Below are 17,847 nucleotides of genomic sequence, written 5' to 3' on the forward strand. Positions count from 1 at the left end.
CACTCTCAGAAGGTGTCACTCTGCTGTACAATCACAACACACGTTTTCATTCTTTTTCTCAGAGTTTGAATGGCACACAGAGGGCTCTGTCACTTGAATGTAAATCCATATGGGCTTTCGATTGCTTTCCACAAGTATCTGAGAGAAATGTCAAGTTTAATATCGGCGAAAAGGTCTGTTATGTCTTCTAGCTATTTGCTAGCCTTTCCTATCGGATGGCACTGGGCAGGAAGTATATCATGTGTTTTAAGAACTTTTTTCTCCTGAAAACAATAGCTCGCTGAGGCAGAAAACGATGCTTAGAAGTGCAGTGAGACAGCTGTAGGAGGGGGTCAATTTTCAATGTTCACTCAACTTGTACAAAAGCTTAATAAACAATGTCTATGCTGAGCAACAGATAGGTGGCATTTCATCTCATTTTACACAAACAGACACTATTATTAAGTGCCAAAATCAGTATTTGACGTAATATCAGTGAAATATGAATGCACCTTGTTACTCATGCTAGCTAGCAGTAGCATTAGCTGATGACTCAGCAGCTTTTCCTTTTATATTGACTCCCTCAGTTCCAGAAAACCAGCAGGGTGATAACCAAAGACTATTTTTTATCACCAGCTTAAGTCTCTTTTCAGGTACCTTGCAGCTGCCTGGGGTATACTCTACCTCTCATTCAGTCACAGTTGGAATAGACTCTAGCCCAACAGCAGTCCTGATATGGATAAACAGAAGAAAATGATGGAACGAAGTCTAATTTTTCATTTATTATATGTCTCATATGTGGGTTCATTACTGTAGACTGCAGTCCATGTAATCTTAACGAAAAAACGAGATGCTGAAAGTCCAAGATTTGCAAAAATAGAATCCTCTGTGAACCCATCGTTTACCCATTTTAGTATTTCATGAGCTTTGGGGATTGTTTCACACACTGACACTTGAGGTCATCGTGGTTTTATGTGGATTGTGGCCAGCAGACAAGACTCTCATTGGGGCAACAATAAAGTGTCAAATTAGGTTAACGGTTCTGAAGGGACAGCCTGCACTTTAAAAGGAGCAAGGGTTATGGACAGCAGACTGCGTAACAGAGTTGTAATTCAGATGGTGATCAGAGCATCAGACTGGGCAGGTCGTTATTGTTGCTCTGTGCGTGCTGACCCAGCTAACCACTCTCTGGGAAAAACAGGAAGCCATTTATCCAGGGCCAAGTTTCCCAACAGCCTTCTTACAGCAGCTCCAAGATGGGCTCTGTTGTTTTGTGAGCCAGTGATGATTTTAGAACTAAATTAATTTTTGAAACTGAGCCTGAGAGGCTTACGTAAGAGACTCTCAGTACTACTCTCCTCTGGGTCAGACAAGAACTCAATACATCTGGCCAGAGAATATCACCTTGGTCACCACTCAGTTTTTTTTAAACTATATATTTATTGTTTTTTTTTTTCTTCATTTAAACATGAAGTAACACAGACAGGGTCGACGTAAATAAGAAAATATATTAGAAAAAAAAGTTATATCATCGGGGAGAAAATTTTGATATTTGGTTGCCAATTCAGAGTTATATATACACAAAAAGAATATCTTATTAATACAAATGTTATAAAGAAATAACACAGGAGTCTACAGTCATTTCTCTGTGAAAGCATTTCCATTTCTCCCAATATTGTTCATATTTTTCTGAAAATAGTCTCAAAGAGAAGGTTAGTCGTTCCATAGTGTGAATTTCATGTATTATTTCTGTCCAGTCCGAAACATTTGGTGCTTCCTCATTCAGCCATTTGCGTGTAATAGCTTTCTTGCTGGCAGCCAGTATCTGTAGCCGGTATCTATCCTGTTTCTTTAGTCTATTTGGTATATTGCCTAAATAAAAAACACAGAAACTCCCTTCAAGCTGGGACCCAATTATCTGTTTAGTGTGTGCAATCACAGCTGACCAGTAGGGAGAGATTTTAGGACATTCCCAAAAGATATGGAAGTGGCCTGCTGAAGTCTATCCACATCTCCTCCAATATTTCCCTTGGTCAACATTTTTGCTTTGGTGTTCTTTAATCTTAGGTGTAATAAAAAACCTCATAGTGTTCTTCCAAGTGAATTCTCTCCATAGTTCGGAGCTGGAAGTAGTGGCTATAGTTTTACATATATTAGACCAATCTTCTTCTTCAGCTCTATTCCGGCCTCTTTCTTCCATCTAAATTCAATATACGTGGTAGACAATTTCCTTTCTGTTTGTAGTGTTGAGTATATCATAGACATTTTTTTTTTTAGCACTTTCCCTTTACATATGTTTATAAAGATTTGGACTAAAGACCACCACTCAGTTTGATACAATAATATAAAACTTTGAAGAGGATAAAATATTTACTGTTGGCACGCATTTCAAGTGTTTTGTAACAAAAGGCAGAAATTGAGAGGAGTAGAATGTCATCAGAGACATCACAATGGTCTATATCTGGCTGACTACTACTTTAGTTTCGTTTCCTTTACATACCGTCTTCCTGCTTCCTGCCCTTTGTCTCTGTGTGTTTATAGATATGTTTTATGTGATTGTTATGGGAGGTTCCTTCCAAGTCTTTACAAACACTTCACATTGAGGATAAGCTCATTTTGAGGGTCACAAGCAGTCTAAGCAGAGATTTCAAGTCTTCCCTCCTCCCTCTCGCTAGCCGCTGTCCCCAGGTCCCTACCGAGGCATTCCAGGGCCAGCCGAGCGGCATAATCCCTCCAGTCTGTCTTAGGTTTGGGGTTTCCTGTCAGTAGGATATGTACAAAACACCTCAGCTTTGGAGGCATCAAGAAACCAACCATCTCAATCGGTTCCTTTCACCACAGAGGTGCACAGGCTATTTGACATTTACTGTAGACACAAATTAATTATTGTTGTTTTGCTGTCACACATCATTTTGTCCAGGTCCATATCCATTGTTGTGCCTTGTTTTTCCCCCCTTTATAGTGTACTGGTACCTTAATGCTTATTACCTTTACCAAAGAAAATTAGCACAGAACATATTGCCATAAATAATCAGACATGACAACTTCATTATTATACAGACTTTAAGTTATATTTGTTTTTTGCTAAATAACATCCTAAAAAGAGATGAATCAGTACTAACCTATGATGAAAACAACAACAACAACAACACTACTATAGAGACTCCATATTGCATCCTTTGCCACTAGCTGTAGTGGCGTCTAAGGAAAGAGCTCACAGACTAACATTATGACAACATACAAAAACTCAGTCAAACTCATCAATAATTAAAATGTCCTGAAACGTTGAAACCAGCAAATCATCTGTATCATTTTCACTCTATTACATCTTCATTATGCTTGGCACATTCCCATCTGTGGCAACAAAAACAGTAATGGCCTAGTGTGTTACGAGCAGCATACGTTTGTTCATGGTCATCAACACATTATTCCACATTTGATATTCTTTCACAATATTGGCTAAAAAACATGTTCAACTCATTTAATCATCCCAAAGTAAAACATTTGTTACAATGAAGTGTCACAACTGGCACGGAAATAAATAATAAAGATCACAAAGGAAATATCATTGAATGTTATTGCCAAACGCAAAAGTATTCCTATAAAAGTCATTGCTGTGATCTTTAGGGTACTCTGTAAAAGGACAGTTTCCACTATATCTGCATGTCTCAGTGAAACCAACGATTGCACTAAAGGCAACAAAAACAAGCTGCAGTTCATGTTTTTTCATCTGGAGGAGTTGGAGTGGTGGAGCCCCTAGTGGTCTGTCTGTAGTCAATCCTCTTCACTTCCAGACTCTGCACTAAGCTGAGGCTGTGCTGTATGCAGAGTCCCTTGTTGTCCAAATGTGGCACTCTTCTCTTCATCAGTCATCCAGGTTATTGTAATCTAAGGAGGTTGGAAATACTGGACTTCTTAAAAAACAAAGTCTGTTGTCACTGTCCCACCTTAAAGCCTTTGTGTCCAAACATGGTTCGTTTAAAGTACACGTCCAAAAAAATAGGAACCTCTTTGCGCTAGGAGTAGATAGTAATGACCTCCCGACCTCCTCCCCGAACCAACAGTACACGGTCTAGACCTTCCATTAAAACTTCCAAGAACTCCATATCTGAGACACACATTCTGGTTAAGGGGGTTATGCACTACTATTAGACTCAATATGCTTTATTATTTTCTTACCAGGATGAATCAGTAAATGCCACTTCAATATCTTTATTCTAAGTATCGGGTTTTTAGGTCTGATGTCATTAGCAGTTTCCAGGTCCAAACTCCACTTCAGGTCCCAAAGTCAAACGAACAGTGCAGCATCACTGAGAGCTAAAAACTGTCTAAATTCTTTCATCTTTAATAAAATGATCAGCGTTGCTGCTTTACCAGGTGTAGTAATTAATTTTAACATCCAGGCATCCATGAAAACAGAATTTATTAAATTTAATGGAGTTAGAAGTTAGCAGGAAGTTAGCTCGCTAGTTTCCACCCAAACATGATATAGCATGTTCTGAATGAGAGATTTCTGAAAAAATTAAACGTACAGCTCTGCTGTCACTTCCAACATAAATGAAGACAGAAAAACTAAACAGCAGTAATGTTTGTAGGGTTACTGAAGTTGGGCTAGCTGTTTTATAATGTGCTACATTAGCATAATCTAAACACATTATCACAGTGAAGCTGGAGGATGAACGGTAATGTTTTTCCACTTAACAAAAATTAACATGAATGCTCCACAAATGCAATTGCATTTCTTTTAGGGGCTTGTTCAGATTAAATAAAACAAGATACAAAGCATTAAAACATGTTAAAAACACAACAGCCTTAATAAACGCAAAGTAGTCTGGACCCGGAAGCCGGGTTCATACGTCGTCACTTAAAGACTGGATAGAACTGCTGTTATAGTTGGATAGCTTAGCTTAACTTAGCTTAGAACTGGGGCAAAGAATTAACATTGGTCCAAAATGTAAAAAATAACCCAAAATTCAACCTGGAGTTACGAAGATATGGAAACATTAAGGATTTACTTTGTTTTTTATAAGACTGCTTAGAGTCCTATTAAAACGTTTTCACAACAGCATCTTAGTTTTTATGTTCAGTTTTAGTGTGGTTTAATTAATGACATTAACTGAGTCAATATGCTTTAAAATGCTTCTAGGAGGATTTTTTTAACCTTTGGAAGAAGACACGATTGTTGACTATCTATCCATGCTTAGTTAAGCTAGCTGACTCTAGCATACAAACATGACAGTGCTATTAGGGCTGGGCCATATCATACCGTTCACGGTAATACCGGTATAATGTTGGGCAACGACAAGAAATTGAAATATCGCGATAGAATTTGGGTAAAACGCGTGTGCCTATGTTTTCATACGCATATGGCGGAAAAAGCATGCCGGCGGCGACGGAGAATGAGGAGGGCGAAAGCGGATCGTTGAATGAAGCGGATGAACCAGAAGTGGTTGGTAAAAATGCTGCAGCTTCAGTGGTGTGGAACTGGTTTAGCTTTCGACCGTCAGATACACAACAAAGCACTATTTTTGGTAGCGCATTTTTGGTAGCGCATGCTAGCGGGTCATCGTTACTACCGTGTTTTTTGGAAAATACGGCACACTTAAAATCAATCCTTTGATTTTTCTGAAAATCGACAGAGCACCTTATAATCCCATGTGCCTTATGTATGAACTCTGGTTGTGTTTACTGACCTCGAAACGATTTTATGTGGCGCTCGAAAATCTGTCAAATGTTTTAGGACGATTTTGCTAAGCTACGAACCCGCACCGCTTGATGGATTGTCGGAGCATTACCGCTTTTGCAGGCAGGAGTCTCGCGGAGTGATACGTACTGTGCTTCAACATAATATTACCGTATTGTGTGTGTGTGTCTGGTTGTTCAGTGATGACGTGACGAATCCTACTTCCGGGTCTAAAGTAGTCTGCGTTTAATATGGCTTTTGTGTTGTTAACATGTTTAATGTTTTGTATTTTCTTCTATTTGATCTCAAAAAGCTCCTAAAACAGTCAGTGATCCCTGTTGACCTCCCTCGGCTTTTATTACCGCTAATCATTTATTTAAGCTCAGTCTTTAAAACCTTAGGATGTAACTACAGCCCAGCCCATGCAGCAGTATATGAATGACTAACCTCGTATTGTGGATGGATTATCTCAGTTGTTCTCCTGGCTGAAGTTTGGTCCTTTTACAGCATCCTGCCATGCGATTACATTTGTTCCTGATCGAGAACACTCACAGTAACTTTTATCGAGTGGAAAAAGGTTAGCTTGTTTATATTACGCTAACATAGCTGTGTCGCTAGCGGTCACGTAGCACATCATTATATACCAGCTAGCCCAACTTCAGTAACCCTACAAACGTCACTGCTGTTTAGTTTTCTGTCTTCATTTATGCTGGAAGTGATAGCAGAGCTGTACGTTTGAATTTGTTTCCAAAACCCCGCAGTCAGGACATGCTATATTGTATTTAGATATAAGCTAGCGAGCTAACTTCCTGCTAACTTCTAACTCCGTTAAATGTCATAAATTCCGTTTTCATGGATGCCTGGATGTTAAACTCAATTGTTACACCTGGTAGAGCAGAACGCTGATCATTTTATTAAAGATGAAAGACTTTAGACAGTTTTTCAACTCTCAGTAATGCCATAGTGATCGTTTGATATATGGACCTGCAGCGGAGTTTAGGTCCAGACACGGCTAGTGACGTCAGACTTAACAACCGGATAACCTCTTTTTAAGTTTTGTGGATATTACACATGGTTATGCTGAGGATATGTTGGCCAGTTTCCACTGGAAATGCCTTTTGGTTAAACTATCAGCAAGGAATTTGCACTGTTACGTTTTTATATAACTTTAATGCACATAAAAAACAGCTGCTTATTTTTGCACTAATAAAGTTGTGGAGTTGTAAAGTATTTTGTCTAGTGTCAATTATATCGTCAGTTATATCATTATCGCAAATTTTCAAATGTATAGCTTGATAAATATTTTTGGTCATATCGCTCTGCTCTAAGTGCTATGACTAATCTCATATTAATAGCAAGAAAGTGGGTGTCTAAATATCAAACAGTTTATCTACTGTGGTTGACTAAATGACTGAACAACTCACAGACTGAAAGAAAAATCCAGTTAAGGGCTTAATACTGCTGGTACTTTGAAAAAGGATACAGTTGTCATCCCCTTTCTTGTTCTTTGGTGGGCCCGGCATGTTCAGCAAGACGAGCTCCGAGTTACAGGATTTCTTCACCACCACCTCGTTCAGTTTCACCGCTGTGTGCATCCTCCGCACATTAGAGTGGTTGCTATGTTTAACCAGAGACATTAACAAGGTCTTTAATTTAACAAAAAATCATGCAACACAGTCAATCATCTTCTAAAGTATGCTATACTATCATTCATCTGTCCACTCAAGTGCAGTATAAAAGATTGGGGATGACAATGAAGGATGCAAATGCAGATGGATGCAGTTTCCTTGTGATAAAAGCACGAGCTTTTTGTCTCATCACGTATGCATGCATGAACTAGTTAATCGCTTTTCTACCAGCATGCCAACAGAGATTATTTCACACGTGAAAAAGTTCAAGCACATGCAGCCAAGAAGTGAAAGTTACTTACAGATTCTCCCACTCACTAGAGGATAGAGGATGGGGGATAGAGGATAGAGGACACACATCCAACATTAATAGCAAAATATAGCCTCTAAATATTCAGAGATTGTATTTAAATCATCACGCTGTCACTCCAGGAATCCCTCCTGCAACATTTTGAGTAAATTTGCAATGCCACTTTCTTGCAATATATATTCTAAATTCTGTTTATGTATGTGTCAAAAGTGTGAGGCAGCATACTTAGCTCTACTTACGGTTTCATGTTGAACATGTCTTTCACTGCCATGTTTTCTTTGTGTTTGTTCCTCTCATTCTGCAGTTTGTCTTTGGTCCAGGTCATGTGGACACGATCAGAAGTGGCGCCAGCAGCCTTGTCATTCGCTGCAGAATGAGATGCTGTGTTCCGGTCGTGAATCAGCTGAGCCTGAACAGACGGTGACATGATATAAAGTCTTATTAGTTCCGTGATCTTCACCCCTAATCTTTCATTAGGAGAGCTGATACTGAATACCACAGCTTTTCAGGAAATGGAGACATTCTAATATGGAAAGAAAAAATGATGAGAAGAAATGTCTGACATGATAGCAGTCAAGCGATATGTTTAAGAGCATAAAGTACATGCAGACTCAAAGAATCACATGAATGAAGAAAAGCCTCAGCTTCCCTCATGTGATGGTAACACTTCTATATATGACTAAATTATTAAAAACCTGCAAATTCATATGTGCAAAACCTTCTGCATATTCTTTTGCAGGACTTGTTTTTACATTTTTAAAAGTGGTTCTCTTTGACTCAAGTCTCCACCTGCATCTGGGACCCCATGCAGACACCTTTGGACTAGGCACGCGCTTCCAAACTGCCTCAATGATTCCCATCACCAACAGGGCAGACTCTGACCCTGTGGACCTTTCTGCAGCCTTTGGCACTGATTCTCACACCATTCTTCTCTCTCACCTCTGGCTGGCTTTCTTGGCCTCACTGGTACTGAACTCTCACAGTTTCAGTCCTACTTTTCCAAATGAACACAGCTTGTCACCTTAGGAGACTCTTGCTCCACCTCTATTCCAGTTAACCATGGGGTGCCTCAAGGCTCTGTGCTTGGACCCCTTCTCTTCACCATCTACATGCTCCCTCATGGGCAGTGGTGCCATGGTTTCTGTTTCCATTCTTATGCTGACAACACACAGCTGTCAGTGCTAAACTCTCCACAATCAAAGCTCCTTGACCAAACGTCTGCATGAAATTACAACATGGATTTTAACTACCTAGCTCAAAAGCAATAGCACTGTGCTTTTGCTTGTGGCCATCAAGACCCTGCTCCAGAAGAATGGAGCTCTTCATCGACATGGGTGATCCCGCCCATCTCAGCAACCCCTGGACTCAATTTAATTTCAATTTAATTTATATAGCACGTAATCACAACAACAGTTGTGGCACTTTATAATGTTATAATGTTCTACACTTTTATTCCAGGGTTATTATAAATCTGTCACCAAAGCAGCTTTTCTTCGTCTAATGAACATCTCTTGACTTTGGTCATCGCTCACTGACTCTTTGGCGCTATCTGGCTGCAATGGAGTCCCATTTGGGATCCCCAACATATCACTCCACATAAAGCTCAACTGGCTCCTGGTCACGTCACGCATCATTTACAAGTTGCTTCTGCTCATTTATAAATCCTGTTAATGACCTGGGCCCTCAGTACCTGTCTGGCCACCCATACATGCAGCCTTGGATGATGTGATCCTCAGCCATGGGGCTCTTTTCTGTCCCTCGCACCAACCTCCATATCTTCTTTAAAACTCCCATCCGTTCTTCAAAACTCACCTCTTCTTTAATTTCTAGATTTTTTATTATTGTTTTAATAAAGTGTCGTTGAGTTTCTTGAAAGGTGCTGAACAAATCTATATATTGTAGTAGTAAATTGTATCTATAAAGCACTAAATTACAAAAATAGCTGGCCCGAGGTGCTTTATATTGTACGGTAAAATTACAATAAGAGAGAAAAAGAGAAAACCTCAACAATCACTGCTCCTATGTACAAGCGCTTGGCAAGAGACAAGAAACAGGACCGATGTTAAAACAAATAAGCTTCATGCAGAACCCTGGACATGCTCTCTTACCTATAGGTAAAATGTGTCGTTCCAGCTCTCCAGTGCAAAAATGCATGCATGATAGGGGGAAAAAATGATGGTGCATGATGCAAAACTAGTGACATTATTCTTTGTGTCAGACCTGCACATGTATAAGGCAACTGACCGCTCATTGAGAGTTCCACATCTTAAAATCTGAAGATGGGCACAAATCAAAAGATGAAGATTTGGGAGGAAATAGTCATGACTGATATTTTGGTGCCTGCCGCTCAGGGAGGACTTTGTGTCCCCCTAGCGGCTGTTTTTGGTTTCTGACACTCTGTTAGCAACATCCTGGAGGGTGAACAGCCGAAACAAGCTCATGCATACACTTAACAAATGAGTTAATTCAGAGCACTGTCTAAAGCATTCCGGCGGTTATGAATAGATTAGGATGGTAAAGATGATGAATGGGATAGAGCGACGGCTCCAGGGTTGTTTGTTTGGTCTAGTTGCCATGGCTACCTCATCCTCTGGAATGCACTGAGAGTAGAGGGGCGGGGCGTCGGCACTCGAACACTTCTTCCTCTTTATGGAGGCACGCGATACATCCGTGATGCTCTGAATCTGAGCCCATTGTCCATTCACAACGCAGTGATTAGGGGGAAAAGGTCAAAGGTCAAGAACAGCAGAACAGACCGTGAAGACTTTTGCAACACCTTAATATTTAAGCAGTTTTTCCTAAATCCTGTCATTATAAAAATATTAATTATTGTTGATATGTTTGTTTTAACAAATCCATCATATGACCATCATAAAAGTCTTGCAGGAAAACATTAAAATATGCCAAAATAACCAGCTTATACATCGCTTTACAATCATTTGAAAAACGTTAAGGATGTCCAGTATGTGTCCCTTTACCTCTCTCTCCCTCTCTGTGCGGGACAGCTGCATCTGTTTGAGCATTTGAGATCTCTGCTCCATCACCAGCGTCTTCTCATAGGTGAAAGCTGAGATATCACTGTCATGCTACAGGGAGAGAGAGCATCTGCAAATTCAGTATGAGTAGGTATGGAACTATTATCATATTAAGTAATCTAATGCAGATTTAAAAGTGAATTAAAAGTGTAGACAGTCTCACCATCTCCACTACCTCCACCACTGCATTTAGACGCAGTTGGTAGAGAAACATCTGGAGATCTTTCTTCATCTGAATGGAGTTGTCATCCATCTGTGCCACAGTGAAGATTCGCATTTTGCACTTCCTCCATACCTAAACAGAAAAAGTTATTATAACCAACCACCCAGAGCAACACGCCCATCTTTTATCCAGCTCAATTAATAGGCCACCTGAGTGCAGCACGAAAGATTAAAGACCTGCTTTTATTATTTTATTATGACTGAAGGCCGGCAGGCTCTGCATCAATATTAAACTGTGTGACATTAGAACAGGGGTGGGCAACTCCAGGCCCCGAGGGCCGGTGTCCCTGCAGGTTTTAGATGTGTCCTTGAACCAACACAGCTGATTTAAATGGATAAATTAGCTCCTCAACATGTTCTGAAGTTCTCCAGAGGCCTGGTAACGAACTAATCATGTGATTCAGGTGTGTTGACCCAAGGTGAGATCTAAAACCTTCAGGACACCGGCCCTCGAGGCCTGGGATTGCCCACCCCCCGCATTAGAAGCTGTTAGCAAAAGATCTTGATTTGCAAACAGGTCAACGGCTATTTACTACAAATCTTTGGGGAAAATGTTTAAAGGTTAAAAGAAGAGTAATTTTAATTTTGGTTGAAGTTGATTAAATGTAGTCCCATATGGTAATTGTCAAGTCAGAACCTACGGGACTGAGAAATGCAGCCACCTTCGAGGCGCAGTTCCCCACATGACCACTTGAGGCTGATTCCAAAAGCGACTTGATCATGATCTTTTTAACTCTCATGTTAAAGTGCAAACTTTAGCCTTGTAACTTACATGTTTACAGCCTGGTACCAACATGGTTTTGGTCTCCATGAATAACAAAACACATTCACAACAACATGCATGTGGTGATGTGTTTGTAAGATTTCCCCCTTTTGGGCATTCCTATGGCTTAAAGTCAGGGGTGTGGCCGTTTTGATTGACAGGTTCAGCTTCCTCAAGAACTGAACTCAAGACTTTATTTGTGATGTTCAGAACACTTGGTATCGCTGCTGTGTGATGAAGGATGTACAAAAGTCTAGTGAGGGCACTTTTTGCATTTGTATGTTGCTTAGCATTAATTAGCAGATATGGAAGCAGCTTGATAACGAAGCTTGCTAGTATTAGCCAGTAAGTTAGCATACACTCATTTCAAAAGGAAACTTCTGGCTGGAAGACAGCAGCCACAATGCTAACGGTGAGAACATTGAGACAAATTTTAACGGTGTATATAAATGCACTCTATTCATCCTGCTTACTGTGGCAATTTATATAATTATTGATTTTTATCTTACTTTGGAGTCCTTGTTTTTTCTTGAACGGTTCATATTTAAATTCAACTAAAGAATCTTAAAGTAAAAAGATAATTTAGGCAACACAAACAAAGACACACCTTGTGCTGACTAAGTAAGAAAGGCAGAAGCATGAGCAGTCCACCATCATGTACGATCCACCACACATCAACGGTGCCCTCCTTCAGACGCTCCTGGTTAGCAGGGAAATGGTCGATGTTCTTGGCTACGAGCAGAGCCTGATGTGCCGAAGTCGTCTCTCTAACGGTTTCTGCAGGGAGAGAAAAAAGATGTTCCTGAGCCCCGTCCAAAATCTCTAACCTTGTGCGTAAATATGGCGGCCCTAAACACCGGAAATTATGAAAACACCAGCAAACAGAAAAATGCAGCAAAGGCACATAAAACCTGGAAGAAAAAGAAGAGAAATAAAACACAAAGGAAGTAGAAAAACCAAAATCTCACAACACACAGAAGTGTTTTTGGGAACACGTTACTGTGACGAAGCAGCTGTGGAAGTGACACACACCCAAACATGTGAAGTACTTTTGCAGCATTTTTCTATTTGTTGGGGTTTTTCTTAAACTGCAGTCCATTTGAACTCTCAGGGCCACCGTAAATCTGTAAAACCGTAAAATCCTGGCGCGCAACAATACTTGTGACTATCGCTTAATTTGTCATCTGCATCTGCAGGACATCTGGACTAAAAACATCTGTAATCTACTCGGTAATATGTGATTACATGTCTGTGTGGTCATAATAGAAGAAATGTAAAAAACAATACAGTAAATGTCAAATGCTGATATTTTTGGCATTAATATTTTTGTAATGACATCTTTTCTATTTCTTTACAATAAGAATGTTGCTATAACGTTAGCACGCCATTAAGGACGGGTTTTGTCCTCTTAGTGAAGTGAAGGGCTCATTAAAAGAAATGCAGTTCTGTAAATTGTTGTCCACAGTATTTAAGTAGTTATGGATTAGCAAATGATTGATCTCAGTTATTACAGCTTTTGAAGCCTTTTGACATGTTGCCTCATCAGAAAGCCTTTTGTAATTTTCTCAGTATTGCAGTGTTGTCACACAAAACCCTTCTGTTGAGTTTACCTATAAAGTTTCTCCTTACGGAGGAGTCCCGGTCCTGTTTCCAGCCTGTTGGCCAGGCCATCAGCACGGCATTGTGCTTCATTCCCCCCAGTCCAGCTGACTGAATGAGTATGGAGAAACCATCTCGCAGGCTGGACGACACCACGACGTGAGAGAAACCCTTTGTCTTCTCCGCAGCCATGGCTGCTTTCAAGTTCTGCCGGAAGCAAGCAAGGAAAAGAAAGGAAGAGTTTTAGGTGCTGAGTGGTGTGCAATATTTTGATTCATTCACAGCTTCGGCAACATGTTGGTTCATATTCGAGCGAACATATAGAGCAGGAAAACAAACGTAATTACAAAAGTAAGAGACACATGGAAGAAGGTTAAACGCAAACATTAGCATGTACAGTGAAGTCATGGCTAGCCGATGAGAGCGAACGATTGAACAAACTGAGAAACCTGCTCTCCTTTCTTGGCCTCGTCCCCTCGGGTCATGTATGTCCCCTCCAGGACGGAGCAGACGATGGTCAGCCCCTTCCCCGCTTTGAGCTGCGTGGCGAAGGACAGGAGACGAGGGTGTGTCACCTCCAGGTCTGAGTTCAGTTTACACAACACCAGCAGCTGAGGCCTGAAGACAGAGCCAAAAATACAAACGTCTAGCAGCAAACAACCGAAAAACAATCAAAGTAATTTTTCTGAATGAATGACAGTCTGTCTGCAGACAACTGTAGTTCTTTAGAGGACAAGATGATAAAAAATGTAATGACTGTCAGTGACAATGAGGCTGCAGCTTAACTGTTCAAGATTTGAAATCAGATTCAGAAAAATAACTGTGCCGAGGTAAAGGTGATGTCATATTGTTCAACATTTGTTCAACAGCCCAAATCTGAATATTCAGTAGATTAAATGTAGAGCAGCAGATTTCTCTGCCAATCTCTGAGTTTAAGAAGAACGTGTTTGTGATTTCTAAGTGATTAAATATAGACCAATCATTATTTGTTGCCTCTAATTAAAATACTCTATTGTGAGAGAAGTGTTTTTGCACTCGCCTCCAGTTTTTGGTGTGTAGCGGTGCCTCCTCTAGCCGGATGAGAGCGTAGCGTGCTGCATTTAAGGACAGACCTCTGATTCCATCTCCCCACTCCTTCACTGCCCTGCACCACCATTAAAACTGTTTTACTACATCTCAACAAACAAGAACTCATTTTGATTTTCAGAAAAAGGTGTTGTTGGGATGGGAGCGTATGTGGCTCTAAAACTTGTAGAAACCTTTTCACCACCTGATGGCATCCTTCCAGTTGTGTAAGCTGCCAATTCCTTGCACACTAATGCATCTGCATAACATTAGAGATGCAGGCTTTTGAAAAGAGTGCTGATAACAGGCCAGCTCATTCCTCTCCTCTTTAAATCGGCGAGTACAGTGCCCGTGTTTTTCAATTTTAATATTTTTATTCATCTGGCCACAGAAGATTTTATATTTGGCCCAGTGAACATGGCGGTTATCGGTCATATTCTTTGCAAGAAAGAGCTTTAACCTGCATTTGTGGATGGCACAGCAAACTGTGTTGACAGAAATGTTTTCTGGAACGGTTCCTGAGCCCATGCGCTGCTTTTCAGTGACATAATATTGTCTGTTTTTCATGCAGTGCCAACTCAGACCCTTTTTGGCCTTGTCTTGTGCACACAGATATCCAGATTCTCTGAATCTTTTAATGATATCATGTACTGTGTATGATAAGATAGTTTGCATTTCTGAAATTGTTCCACATTTTGTCAATTTGTCACAGTTCTTTGAAGACTGGCAAACCTTAGCCTCTCTTTACTTTTGAAAAGCTCAGCCGCCCTAAAACGATTGTTGTGTATCAGTTTGTTTCTGACCATACCTTCTTGCCTGCACCTGGTTTAAACGCTGAATTGATCTCATCACCTGAAACTTACCCTTTGTATTCAATGTATTTGTAGATACAGCCGGCTATCACTATGACGACCAGAGCGTAGATCCAGGAGGAGATGAACATGAGGGAGAGACAAAGACTCATCCCTAAGAAGGACAGAGTCCTACAGGAAACAAGCAGTGTCATCATTACTGTTACACTCAGAGATAAGAGAGTTTTCTAGGACATGCTCTTACCAGTGATAGAACTTAAAGCGAGGTCTCCAATTGGGGGTGCAGAGCAAAGTCTGGACAGCACAGGCCAGGTTGACAAACAGATAGCACATGAGGAAAAACCTGAGAAGACCAGTGATTAGTATGAAATGTAAAGACATTAACAAATTCAGTGACAAAAAGAGGGAAAAAAGCACATACATGGAGAGGATGGGGGCTACATGATCCAGAGAGGCAATAAGGATTCCTATCTCGCAGATCCCGACAGTCAGCAGCAGAGCCCAGGTGGGCTCACCGTTAGCCTTCCCATGACCAAAGACCTGAGAAAGAGAGATCCAAAGGACAGAGGTTTGATGTAGTACTTATTTTTATCAAGGTCAAAACGGCACGCCTTTCTAACGCGTATGTCCCCCCCTCGGCCAACGCGGATGCAGCCTGTGACTCTCTCCACTCTGTGGTCAGCAGACTGCAAACACAATCTCCGAGAGCCCTTCTCATAATATCAGGGGACTTCAATCATGCCTCACTGGACTCCACACTGCCCACCTTCACCCAGTATGTGACCTGCCCAACCAGAGTCAATAAAACACTGGACTTACTGTATGCCAATGCAGAAGAGGCATACAGTTCATCACCTCTCCCTCCCCTGGGCAGATCTGATCACAACCTGGTGCACCTTGTCCCTGTGTATGAGCCCTTAGTGCGCAGGGAGCCACCAGCCACCCGCACAGTACAGAGATGGTCAGAGGAGCGAGGAGGCTCTTAAGGATTGTTTTGAGTCGACTGTGTGGGAGGTGATTTGTGATGACCACGGTGAGGACATCGACAGCCTTACTACATGCATTACTGACTATATAAACTTCTGTGTGGATAACACCGTACCTACCAGGACTGTACGGTGTTTCTCCAACAACAAACCTTGGATTACCCCAGAAATTAAAACCGTCCTCAAGCAGAAGAGGAGGGCCTTCAAATCCAGAGACAAAGAGGAGTTGAAAAGGGTGCAGAGAGAGCTGAGGGGACTGATAAGGAATGGGAAGGAGAGCTACAGGCAGAAGATGGAGAACCAGCTTCAACAAAACAACGTTGGTGAAGTCTGGAGAGGCCTCAGAACCATCTCGGGCCACAAACAGCAGAACTCTCTGCCTGGGAGGGATGTGAGGTGGGCAAATGAACTGAATCATTTCTTCAACAGATTTGATTCAACCATGAGACAGTCTACAACATCGGCTGCAGACTCACCCACCCCCACTGCTGCTGTTCCACCTCAGACACTTCACACCTCCTCTATTCACCCTGCTCACTCCCCCCCACCCCCAACAACAGCATCCAATACACACTCAACACAAGGCTCCAGCCTGTCTCTCTCAACCACCCAGGTTAGGAGAGAACTGAGGAGGATTAATGGCAAGAAGGCAGCGGGTCCAGATGGCATCAGCTCGAGGGTCGTCAGGTCCTGCGCGGACCAACTGTGTGGGGTGATGGAGCACCTCTTCAACCTGAGCCTGAGGTTGGGAAGAGTCCCACAGCTCTGGAAAACCTCCTGTGTTGTACCAGTGCCAAAGACTTCACGCCCCAAGGACCTCAACAGCTACAGGCCGGTGGCTCTGACATCCCACCTGATGAAGACCCTGGAGCGGTTGGTCCTGGCTCAGCTTCGGCGCCTAATAAGCTCATCACTGGACCCACTTCAGTTTGCCTACCAGCCTGGCATTGGAGCGGATGATGCCGTCATTCACCTCCTACATCGTTCCCTCGCTCACCTGGAGACCGCTGGAAGCACTGTGAGAATCATGTTCTTTGATTTCTCCAGTGCCTTCAACACTATTCTTCCCTCGGTTCTGAAGGACAAGCTGGTGAACTCTGGAGTGGACCATCACCTCACTACATGGATCCTGGACTACCTCACCGACCGACCACAGTATGTGAGGACTCAGGGCTGTGTGTCGGACAGGGTCGTCTGCAGTACGGGGGCCCCACAGGGAACGGTTCTGGCTCCGTTCCTCTTCACCATCTACACTGCAGACTTCTCCCACAATTCCACCCAGTGCTTCCTGCAGAAGTTCTCTGATGACTCTGCAATAGTCGGCCTCATCACTGATGGGGACGACAAGGAGTACAGAGGACTGACTCAAGACTTTGTGGACTGGTGCCAGCTGAACTACCTCCAGATCAACGCCAGTAAAACCAAGGAACTGGTGGTAGACTTCCGCAGGCACAAGCATTCTCCACTGCAACCACTGAACATCCAAGGTATGGACATTGAGGCTGTGGACAGCTACAGGTACCTTGGTGTTCATCTGAACAATAGACTGGACTGGACTCATAACTCAGACGCCCTCTACAGGAAAGGGCTGTACCTGCTGCGGAGACTCAGGTCGTTTGGAGTGGAGGGCCCACTCCTGAAGACCTTCTATGACTCTGTTGTGGCTTCTGCTATCTTTTATGGTGTGGTCTGCTGGGGCGGCAGCATCTCTGCTGGGGACAGGAAGAGACTGAACAGGCTGATCCGAAGGGCCAGCTCTGTTCTA

General features: G+C 42.0%; 1 protein-coding gene across 9 annotated transcripts in view; it reads right to left on the reverse strand.

The window, feature by feature from the left end:
- Nucleotides 1-3,028: 3,028 nt before the first annotated feature.
- Nucleotides 3,029-17,847, reverse strand: part of LOC101464365 (solute carrier family 12 member 7) — a 43,228-nt gene continuing 28,409 nt past the window's right edge. For 6 of the 9 annotated variants that reach the window (XM_014410975.3, XM_014410969.3, XM_014410971.3 and 3 more), the window contains 14 exons: nt 15,518-15,636; nt 15,341-15,439; nt 15,148-15,267; nt 14,259-14,363; nt 13,669-13,837; nt 13,231-13,426; nt 12,228-12,397; nt 10,799-10,930; nt 10,579-10,686; nt 10,183-10,284; nt 7,840-8,009; nt 7,593-7,607; nt 7,146-7,279; nt 3,029-4,087 (listed from right to left, as the gene is read on the reverse strand). In XM_014410975.3, coding sequence (XP_014266461.3) covers nt 3,996-4,087; nt 7,146-7,279; nt 7,593-7,607; nt 7,840-8,009; nt 10,183-10,284; nt 10,579-10,686; nt 10,799-10,930; nt 12,228-12,397; nt 13,231-13,426; nt 13,669-13,837; nt 14,259-14,363; nt 15,148-15,267; nt 15,341-15,439; nt 15,518-15,636 — 1,731 coding nt within the window. In that variant the 3' untranslated portion in view covers nt 3,029-3,995. The remainder of the gene's footprint in view (nt 4,088-7,145; nt 7,280-7,592; nt 7,608-7,839; nt 8,010-10,182; nt 10,285-10,578; nt 10,687-10,798; nt 10,931-12,227; nt 12,398-13,230; nt 13,427-13,668; nt 13,838-14,258; nt 14,364-15,147; nt 15,268-15,340; nt 15,440-15,517; nt 15,637-17,847) is intronic. The other 3 variants (XM_004565087.6, XM_004565088.5, XM_004565089.5) reach the window with 3 other exon arrangements.

Source organism: Maylandia zebra, linkage group LG18, assembly GCF_041146795.1.
Source record: "Maylandia zebra isolate NMK-2024a linkage group LG18, Mzebra_GT3a, whole genome shotgun sequence".
NCBI lineage: Eukaryota > Metazoa > Chordata > Actinopteri > Cichliformes > Cichlidae > Maylandia > Maylandia zebra.